At 45.4% G+C, this 12,027-nt stretch overlaps 1 protein-coding gene across 1 annotated transcript in view; it reads right to left on the bottom strand.

The window, feature by feature from the left end:
• LOC132380273 (unconventional myosin-XV-like) overlaps nucleotides 1–12,027 on the bottom strand; it is a 909,717-nt gene that overhangs the window by 246,145 nt on the left and 651,545 nt on the right. Inside the window, exon 24 of the mRNA XM_059949029.1 lies at nucleotides 4,501–4,625. Coding sequence (XP_059805012.1) covers nucleotides 4,501–4,625 — 125 coding nt within the window. The remainder of the gene's footprint in view (nucleotides 1–4,500; nucleotides 4,626–12,027) is intronic.

The raw sequence follows: 12,027 nt of genomic DNA, 5'->3' as shown, positions 1-12,027 counted from the left end.
CCCTTAGTAAATCATGCTCCAGCAGCTTCAGACCCTCTGCATCTCACATCTCTGCAATCTCTCACCATTTAAATAAAGTGCTTCTTATTTTTCTGCCAAAATGAACAATCTCACATTTGCTAGATCTTTCCCCAACTCACTAATCTATCCATACCCCTTTGTAACTTCCTTTTGTTGTATTAGCCTCTATCAGCTCTCCCCTCAGCCTCAACCACGCCAAAGTAAACTACCCAAGTTTCTCCAGCCTTTCATGACAGTACATGCCCTCTAAAGCAGGCAGCTTCCTGGTAAACTTCTTCTGCACCCTCTCCAAAGTCTCAACACCCTTCCTCTCGTGCAGCAATGACAATCCTTAGCACTAGATCCTGTTTCCTTTTGTCCTCTTCACAACTTTCCTACCGATATTAGTGATACAGCAAATTATCACCCGTCTCCTTGATGCCATCACCTCAGTGAGCTGTTTGCCCAATACCAAGTTCAGTATAACACCACTGATTACATCAACCAAGCAGACAGGACCCATTCCTGTGAGCCAGCCAAGATTTGATTCTCCTGCACACAAACGTGATTTCCCTTTCACAAAACCAAGCTAGCTTTGCTCAGTTACCTTGATTCTTTCTAATTGCCAATTTATAACATATTCATTTATAACTAATTCTAATGTTTCTAACATTTCCCAACAGGCAGGTGTTATGCTAACTGCCCCATATTTTGCTGCTCTTTGATTCCCTGTTTTGAAGTAAAGCAGTCACATTTTCTACCTTCTAATTTAGTGGAACTATCAGGTCACCTCTCATCCTCCATCGCTCCAAGGAGAAAAGGCCAAGTTCACTCAACTTATTCCCATAAGGCACACTCTCCAATCCAGACAACATCCTTCATTTCATAGTTTTTTCCTACCTTATGAATTATTCAATCACTTTTTATATTGTGTTCAATTTCTTAACCTGGTATGATATTTTTAGTTAACTTTGGATAATGGCTCCTCACTATTAAATGTTTCTTGCTTCTTGTGTCCATTCTGTGAACTCTGAAGAACTTCCTTAATGAAATGTTCCCTTGATTTAGCAATGACAAAGGGTCTCTGAAACATGAACTGCTTCTTTTTGCAGATACTACCTGACCTGCTGAGTGTTTCTTTACCCGTTTATTTCATCAAGCTCTGCTTTCATGCCTACATGCTTGCTGTTCTGGTAGCTGCACTATAACAAGTTATGTTGAGGCTTCGGAGGGGGTGCAGAAGAGGTTTACCAGGATGATGCCTGGTTTAGGAAGTATGTGCTACCATGAGGTGCTGGACAAACTTGGCTTGTTTTCTCTGGAGCAGCGAAAGCTGAGAGTAGATCTGAAACATAGAAAACCTACAGCACAATAAAGGCCCTTCGGCCCACAAAACTATGTCGAACATGTCCTTACCTGAGAGATTACCTAGGGTTACCCATAGCCCTCTATTTTTCTGAGCTCCATATACCTGTCCAGGAGTCTCTTAAAAGACACTATCATATCTGCCTCCATCACCGTTGCCAGCAGCCCATTCCATGCACTCACCACTCTCTGCTTAAAAAACTTACCCTGACATCTCCTCTGTACCTACTTCCAAGCATTTTATAACTGTTCCCTCTTGTGCTAGCCATTTCCACCCTGGGAAAAAGCCTCTGACTATCCACACGATCAATGCCCCTCATCATCTTATATATCTTATCTTTCGTAAGCTCTTCTTTCCTTCTTGACTAGATTTACAATAGCCTTTGTACACCACGATTCCTGTACCCTACCATCCTTTCCCTGTCTCATTGGATTGTACCTATGCAGAACTCCACACAAATATTCCCGAACATTTGCCACATTTTGGCAGAAATCTGTTTCCAATTTATGCTTCCAAGTTCCTGCCTGATAGCCATATATTTCCCCTTACTCCAATTAAACACTTTCCTAGCTTATCTGTTCCTACCCCTCTCCATTGCTATAGTCAAGGAGATAGAATTATGAACACTATTTCCAAAATGCTCTCCCACTGACCAGGTTCATTTCCCAATACCAGATCAAGTACAGCCTCTCCTCTATTGTGTCAAGAAATCTTCTTGAACACACCTATCAAACTGCACCCGATCTAAACCCCTTGCTCTAGGAACATGCCAATCGATATTTGGGAAATTAAAATCTCCCACCACGACAACCCTGTTATTATTACACTTTTACACAATCTGTCTCCCTATCTGTTCCTCAATGTCCCTGGGTGGTCTACAAAAAACACCCAGTAGAGTTATTGACACCTTCCTGTTCCTAACTTCCACCCACAGAGGCTCGGTAGACAATCCCTCCATGCCTTCCTCCTTTTCTACAGCCGTCACACTATCCCTGATCAATAGTGCCATGTCCCCACCTCTTTTGCCTCCTCCCTGCCCTTTCTGAAATATCTAAGATCTGACACTTCAAGTAACCATTCCTGCCCCTGAGCCATCCAAGTCTCTGTAATGGCCACGACATCATAGCTCCAAGTACTGATCCATGCTCTAAGCTTATCCACTTTGTTCATAATACTCCTCGCATTAAAGTAGACATATCTCAAACCATTGATCTGAGCGCATCCCTTCTCTATCACCTGCTTATCCTCCCTCTCACACTGTCTCCAAGCTATCTCTATTTGTGAGCCAACCGCCTCTTCCTCAGTCTCTTCAGTTTGGTTCCCACCTCCCAGCAATTCTAGTTTAAACTCTCTCCAGTAGCCTTAGCAAACCTCCCCACCAGGATATTGGTCCCTCTGGGATTCAAGTGCAATCTGTTCCTTTTGTACAGGTCACTCCTGCCCCAAAAGAGGTCCCAATGGTCCAGAAATCTGAATCCCTGCCCCCTGCTCCAATCCCTCAGCCACGCATTTATCCTCCACCTCACTCTATTCCTGAACTGATAGGGGTTTATAAAATTCTGAGAGGTATAGATAGAGTAGACAGGGAGAAATGTCGAATACCAGAAGGCATGAATTGGAGGTAAGAGGGGGTAGGTTCAAGGGGGATGTGAGGGTTAAGTTTTTCTCAGAGAGTCATGGATGCCTGGAATGCACTGCCTGGTGTGGTGGCAGAGGCAAACACATAAGAGGGTTTTAAGAGACATTTGGATCAGCAAATGGATGTAAGGAAGATGGAGGGATATGGACATGGTGATGGTTGGAGGGAGTTTGGGGGATTTGATTTACTTTTTAGCTGGTTCGACAGAGTGTTGTGGGCCAGAGTGCCTGTTCCTGTGCAGTACTACGTTCTAAATGGTGTCTGACACACTTGAGTTCCTCTAAAATCTTGCATGTTGCTCCTGATTCCAGCATCTGTAGACTCTTGTGTCTCCATTTTACCTTGCTGCACAATATCATGTCCAATGCATCACTGCGTCTGGCTGTTTCCAGAGGGCACTATGCTATGAAACTATCCAAGAATACACTATTAACAGATGTGGGTTTCCATTGCCATCTGTAGATTAAAATTGCCCATGATTACCATTATATCTTTATGATAAACTCCCAATACTTTTTTTATACTCTTGTCTCCTATGCATTTTTTTGGTAGGCACCTGTACACTAATGCTTTAGTTTTCTTTCATCTCCACCAAAACTACTTCCACTTCCCAGGCAGCATCTCTATTACACTAAGACCATTGTGAATATACATAGCCATTCCACATTTTCCCTGTCCTTCCTGAATGTCATATACCCTTCAACATTCAGGTCCCTGTCTATGTCACCCTGCAGTCATGTCTCTGCGATGGCTACCACACCTTACTTTCTATTTGTGTATGTTTTGATTTGAGTACCACGTGTGTTCAAGTACAGAGCCTTTAGTTTTGGTCTTTCAAGGCTCACAGTATCTGGCTGGTAGTGTATGCTGTCAGCTTCCTGATATTGAAGAGAAATAGCATGTTTATTTCTCATTCAAGTTGTGTTCAGTAGAAGATTCATCACCCATCTACCATCTTAACACAATATTAAAGAAAATGAACCTTTTGTCGGTGGTAAGCGCTGCTGGAGGAACTCAGTGGGTTGAGCAGCATCTCTGAAAGGACAGGGACTGTTGATGTTTCAGGTTGAAATCCTGCATCAGGACCTCTTCACTGCTTTAACATCATCAACCACACAGCATAGGCTGAGATCCAGAGTCACTGTTAGTTTGTAGGCGACAGGTCAGGGAATTGGCACAAGACAGATCTGCACAAGCGAGTTCACTGCAGATATGTGTGTGGTCAGTGATAGGAAAACTTGCAATTGTTATCTCAAAATATTAATAAACCCTAATGCCTGCTTTTAAATGAATAACCATTAAATTTCTAGTCAGCAACTTTATCTGATAATTCATGAAATCAGTATTTTCTTTTTGTTCCCTTAGTTACTGAGTGCCATTTGGCATGACAAGGTTAATTTGACATTGCTGGGACGGGAAGGGATGAACCTGAGACCTCCCTCATGACAATCCAAAAGCAGTAATCAAGACGGCATCATAATACATATTACCCCACCTGCTGGTAAAGTCCAGGAATGGAATTCTGACTGGATAGCCTTCCTTTCTAATATGGATTGCCTCCATAATCCCAGAATGCCTGAGTTGGAAACCAACACATTCCATATCAAAGTGGTCAGCGATCTGTCGGAGACAGCAATAAAACACTGAAGTCAAAAAGGAAAAATAATACATGAAGTGAGCACAACCTGCTATTGCTATTCAGTTTAGTAGTCGTGAGGTAATGTTACAGCTATGTAAGACCTTGGTCAGACACCATTGTTCAGTTCTGGTCAGCTCGTTACAGGATGGATGTGGATACTGTAGAAAGGGTGCAGAGGAGATTTACAAGGATGTTGCTCGGATTGGAGGACGCACCTTCAGAGAATAGGTTGAGTGTACATCACCTTTTTTCCTTGGAGCGATGGAGGAGAAGAAGTGACCCGTTAGAGGTGTATAATCATGTGGAGGCTTTTTCCCAGGGCTGAAATGGCGAACACGAGGGGTAATCATTTTAAGCTGCTTGGAAATAGGTACCGAGGGGATGTCAGGGGTAAGATTTTCACACAGAGAGTGCAGGGTGCGTGGAATGCACGGCCGGTGCCAGTGGCGGAAATGGACACAATAGGACCTTTTAAGAGCCTCGTAGGTACATGAAGGTTAGAAAAATAGAAGGCTATGCACGAGGGAAATGCTAGGCAGTCTCTAGAGTAGGTTCCTTGGTTGACACAACATAGTGGGCCGAATGGACTGCAATGTGATGTACATTTCTATGTTCTATGCTCAAACCATACCCTGCTATTGATTTCACAACCACTATAACCTAATAATACCACACACTGCCATCCTCTTCACAACCATTGGTCCCCAGTTACACCACACACCGCTATTTCTTTCACAATTACTGAGGCTGGAACATCACACCAAACTATCTCTTTCACAACCACTATTCCTGGTAGAACCACACACAGCTAGCTTTCACAACTACTGTTCCCCAGGAACACAACACATTGCTATGTCCTTCACAACTGCTGTTGCTCTGTAACACCACCCAGTGCTATTTCCTTCACAACCAACGTTGCCCAGTAATATCACAACATGCAAGTTCCTTCACAACCACTGTAACCCAGTAACACCACACCCAGGTATCCAGTTTACAACCACTGTAACCCAGTAACACCACACCCAGGTATCCAGTTTACAACCACTGTAACCCAGTAACACCACACCCTGGTATCCTCTTCACAACCACTGTAAGCCAGTAACACCACACCCTGGTATCCAGTTTACAACCACTGTAACCCAGTAACACCACACCCTGGTATCCTCTTCACAACCACGGTAACCCAGTAACACCACACCCTGGTATCCAGATTACAACCACTGTAACCCAAAACACCACACCCTGATATCCAGTTTACAACCACTGTAACCCAGTAACACCACACCCTGGTATCCAGTTTACAACCATTGTAACCCAGTAACACCACACCCTGGTATCCAGTTTACAACCACTGTAACCCAGTAACACCACACCCTAGTATCCAGTTTACAACCACTGTAACCCAGTAACACCACACCCTGATATCCAGTTTACAACCATTGTAACCCAGTATCACCATACCCTGGTATCCAGTTTACAACCACTGTAACCCAGTAACACCACACCCTGGTATCCAGTTTACAACCACTGTAACCCAGTAACACCACAGCCTGGTATCCAGTTTACAACCACTGTAACCCAGTAACACCACACCCTGGTATCCAGTTTACAACCACTGTAACTCAGTAACACCACACCCTGGTATCCTCTTCACAACCACTGTAACCCAGTAACACCACACCCTGGTATCCTCTTCACAACCACTGTAACCCAGTAACACCACACCCTGGTATCCAGTTTACAACCACTGTAACCCAGTAACACCACACCCTGGTATCCAGTTTACAACCATTGTAACCCAGTAACACCACACCCAGGTATCCAGTTTACAACCACTGTAACTCAGTAACACCACACCCTGGTATCCAGTTTACAACCACTGTAACCCAGTAACACCACACCCTGGTATCCTCTTCACAACCACTGTAACCCAGTAACACCACACCCTGATATCCAGTTTACAACCACTGTAACCCAGTATCACCACACCCTGGTATCCAGTTTACAACCACTGTAACCCAGTAACACCACACCCTGGTATCCAGTTTACAACCACTGTAACCCAGTAACACCACAGCCTGGTATCCAGTTTACAACCACTGTAACCCAGTAACACCACACCCTGGTATCCAGTTTACAACCACTGTAACTCAGTAACACCACACCCTGGTATCCTCTTCACAACCACTGTAACCCAGTAACACCACACCCTGGTATCCTCTTCACAACCACTGTAACCCAGTAACACCACACCCTGGTATCCAGTTTACAACCACTGTAACCCAGTAACACCACACCCTGGTATCCTCTTCACAACCACTGTAACCCAGTAACACCACACCCTGGTATCCAGTTTACAACCACTGTAACCCAGTAACACCACACCCTGGTATCCAGTTTACAACCACTGTAACTCAGTAACACCACACCCTGGTATCCAGCTTACAACTACTGTAACCCAGTAACACCACACCCTGGTATCCTCTTCACAACCATTGTAACCCAGTAACACCACACCCTGGTGTCCAGTTTACAACCACTGTAACCCAGTAACACCACACCCTGGTATCCAGTTTACAACCATTGTAACCCAGTAACACCACACCCTGGTATCCAGTTTACAACCACTGTAACCCAGTAACACCACACCCTGGTATCCAGTTTACAACCATTGTAACCCAGTAACACCACACCCTGGTATCCAGTTTACAACCACTGTAACCCAGTAACACCACACCCTAGTATCCAGTTTACAACCACTGTAACCCAGTAACACCACACCCTGATATCCAGTTTACAACCATTGTAACCCAGTATCACCATACCCTGGTATCCAGTTTACAACCACTGTAACCCAGTAACACCACACCCTGGTATCCAATTTACAACCACTGTAACCCAGTAACACCACAGCCTGGTATCCAGTTTACAACCACTGTAACCCAGTAACACCACACCCTGGTATCCAGTTTACAACCACTGTAACTCAGTAACACCACACCCTGGTATCCTCTTCACAACCACTGTAACCCAGTAACACCACACCCTGGTATCCTCTTCACAACCACTGTAACCCAGTAACACCACACCCTGGTATCCAGTTTACAACCACTGTAACCCAGTAACACCACACCCTGGTATCCAGTTTACAACCATTGTAACCCAGTAACACCACACCCAGGTATCCAGTTTACAACCACTGTAACTCAGTAACACCACACCCTGGTATCCAGTTTACAACCACTGTAACCCAGTAACACCACACCCTGGTATCCAGTTTACAACCACTGTAACCCAGTAACACCACACCCTGGTATCCAGTTTACAACCACTGTAACTCAGTAACACCACACCCTGGTATCCAGCTTACAACTACTGTAACCCAGTAACACCACACCCTGGTATCCTCTTCACAACCATTGTAACCCAGTAACACCACACCCTGGTGTCCAGTTTACAACCACTGTAACCCAGTAACACCACACCCTGGTATCCAGTTTACAACCACTGTAACTCAGTAACACCACACCCTGGTATCCTCTTCACAACCACTGTAACCCAGTAACACCACACCCTGGTATCCTCTTCACAACCACTGTAACCCAGTAACACCACACCCTGGTATCCAGTTTACAACCACTGTAACACAGTAACACCACACCCTGGTATCCAGTTTACAACCATTGTAACCCAGTAACACCACACCCAGGTATCCAGTTTACAACCACTGTAACTCAGTAACACCACACCCTGGTATCCAGCTTACAACCACTGTAACCCAGTAACACCACACCCTGGTATCCTCTTCACAACCACTGTAACCCAGTAACACCACACCCTGGTATCCTCTTCACAACCATTGTAACCCAGTAACACCACACCCTGGTGTCCAGTTTACAACCATTGTAACCCAGTAACACCACACCCTGGTATCCAGTTTACAACCACTGTAACCCAGTAACACCACACCCTGGTATCCAGTTTACAACCATTGTAACCCAGTAACACCACACCCTGGTATCCAGTTTACAACCACTGTAACCCAGTAAAACCACACCCTGGTATCCAGTTTACAACCACTGTAACCCAGTAACACCACAACCTGGTATCCAGTTTACAACCACTGTAACCCAGTAACACCACACCCTGGTATCCAGTTTACAACCACTGTAACCCAGTAACACCACACTCTGGTATCCAGTTTACAACCACTGTAACCCAGTAACACCACACCCTGGTATCCTCTTCACAACCATTGTAACCCAGTAACACCACACCCTGGTATCCAGTTTACAACCACTGTAACCCAGTAACACCACACCCTGGTATCCAGTTTACAACCATTGTAACCCAGTAACACCACACCATGGTATCCAGTTTACAACCACTGTAACCCAGTAACACCACACCCTGGTATCCAGTTTACAACCATTGTAACCCAGTAACACCACACCCTGGTATCCAGTTTACAACCACTGTAACCCAGTAACACCACACCCTGGTATCCAGTTTACAACCACTGTAACCAAGTAACACCACACCCTGGTATCCAGTTTACAACCACTGTAACCCAGTAACACCACACCCTGGTATCCAGTTTACAACCACTGTAACCCAGTAACACCACACCCTGGTATCCCGTTTACAACCATTGTAACCCAGTAACACCACACCCAGGTATCCAGTTCACAACCATTGTAACCCAGTAACACCACACCCTGGTATACCGTTTACAACCATTGTAACCCAGTAACACCACACCCTGGTATCCAGTTCACAACCATTGTAACCCAGTAACACCACACCCTGGTATCCAGTTTACAACCACTGTAACCCAGTAAAACCACACCCTGGTATCCAGTTTACAACCATTGTAACCCAGTAACACCACACCCTGGTATCCAGTTTACAACCACTGTAACCCAGTAAAACCACACCCTGGTATCCAGTTTACAACCACTGTAACCCAGTAACACCACAACCTGGTATCCAGTTTACAACCACTGTAACCCAGTAACACCACACCCTGGTATCCAGTTTACAACCACTGTAACCCAGTAACACCACACTCTGGTATCCAGTTTACAACCACTGTAACCCAGTAACACCACACCCTGGTATCCTCTTCACAACCATTGTAACCCAGTAACACCACACCCTGGTATCAAGTTTACAACCACTGTAACCCAGTAACACCACACCCTGGTATCCAGTTTACAACCATTGTAACCCAGTAACACCACACCATGGTATCCAGTTTACAACCACTGTAACCCAGTAACACCACACCCTGGTATCCAGTTTACAACCATTGTAACCCAGTAACACCACACCCTGGTATCCAGTTTACAACCACTGTAACCCAGTAACACCACACCCTGGTATCCAGTTTACAACCACTGTAACCCAGTAACACCACACCCTGGTATCCAGTTTACAACCACTGTAACCCAGTAACACCACACCCTGATATCCAGTTTACAACCACTGTAACCCAGTAACACCATACCCTGGTATCCCGTTTACAACCATTGTAACCCAGTAACACCACACCCAGGTATCCAGTTCACAACCATTGTAACCCAGTAACACCACACCCTGGTATCCCGTTTACAACCATTGTAACCCAGTAACACCACACCCTGGTATCCAGTTCACAACCATTGTAACCCAGTAACACCACACCCTGGTATCCAGTTTACAACCACTGTAACCCAGTAAAACCACACCCTGGTATCCAGTTTACAACCACTGTAACCCAGTAACACCACACCCTGGTGTCCAGTTTACAAACACTGTAACCCAGTAACACCACACCCTGGTATCCAGTTTACAACCATTGTAACCCAGTAACACCACACCCTGGTATCCAGTTTACAACCATTGTAACCCAGTAACACCACACCCTGGTATCCTCTTCACAACCACTGTAACCCAGTAACACCACACCCTGGTATCCAGTTTACAACCACTGTAACCCAGTAACACCACACCCTGGTATCCTCTTCACAACCACTGTAACCCAGTAACACCACACCCTGGTATCCAGTTTACAACCACTGTAACCCAGTAACACCACACCCTGCTATCCAGTTTACAACCACTGTAACCCAGTAACACCACACACTGGTATCCAGTTTACAACCACTGTAACCCAGTAACACCACACCCTGGTATCCTCTTCACAACCACTGTAAGCCAGTAACACCACACCCTGGTATCCAGTTTACAACCACTGTAACCCAGTAACACCACACCCTGGTATCCTCCTCACAACCACGGTAACCCAGTAACACCACACACTGGTATCCAGTTTACAACCACTGTAACCCAGTAACACCACATCCTGGTATCCAGTTTACAACCACTGTAACCCAGTAACACCACACCCTGGTATCCTCTTCACTACCACTGTAACCCAGTAACACCACACCCTGGTATCCTCTTCACAACCACTGTAACCCAGTAACACCACACCCTGGTATCCAGTTTACAACCACTGTAACCCAGTAACACCACACCCAGGTATCCAGTTTACAACCACTATAACCCAGTAACACCACACCCTGGTATCCTCTTCACAACCACTGTAACCCAGTAACACCACACCCTGGTATCCTCCTCACAACCACGGTAACCCAGTAACACCACACACTGGTATCCAGTTTACAACCACTGTAACCCAGTAACACCACATCCTGGTATCCAGTTTACAACCACTGTAACCCAGTAACACCACACCCTGGTATCCTCTTCACTACCACTGTAACCCAGTAACACCACACCCTGGTATCCAGTTTACAACCACTGTAACCCAGTAACACCACACCCTGGTATCCAGTTTACAACCATTGTAACCCAGTAACACCACACCCTGGTATCCAGTTTACAACCATTGTAACCCAGTAACACCACACCCTGGTATCCAGTTTACAACCACTGTAACCCAGTAACACCACACCCTGGTATCCAGTTTACAACCACTGTAACCCAGTAACACCACACCCTGGTATCCAGTTTACAACCACTGTAACCCAGTAACACCATACCCTGGTATCCAGTTTACAACCACTGTAACCCAGTAACACCACACCCTGGTATCCCGTTTACAACCATTGTAACCCAGTAACACCACACCCAGGTATCCAGTTCACAACCATTGTAACCCAGTAACACCACACCCTGGTATACCGTTTACAACCATTGTAACCCAGTAACACCACACCCTGGTATCCAGTTCACAACCATTGTAACCCAGTAACACCACACCCTGGTATCCAGTTTACAACCACTGTAACCCAGTAAAACCACACCCTGGTATCCAGTTTACAACCATTGTAACCCAGTAACACCACACCCTGGTATCCAGTTTACAACCACTGT

This window comes from Hypanus sabinus, chromosome 23, assembly GCF_030144855.1.
Source record: "Hypanus sabinus isolate sHypSab1 chromosome 23, sHypSab1.hap1, whole genome shotgun sequence".
In the NCBI taxonomy this organism is placed as follows: Eukaryota; Metazoa; Chordata; class Chondrichthyes; order Myliobatiformes; family Dasyatidae; genus Hypanus; species Hypanus sabinus.
The sequence above is the reverse complement of the archived record's forward strand: the minus strand, read 5'-3'. Positions and strand labels throughout refer to the sequence as shown.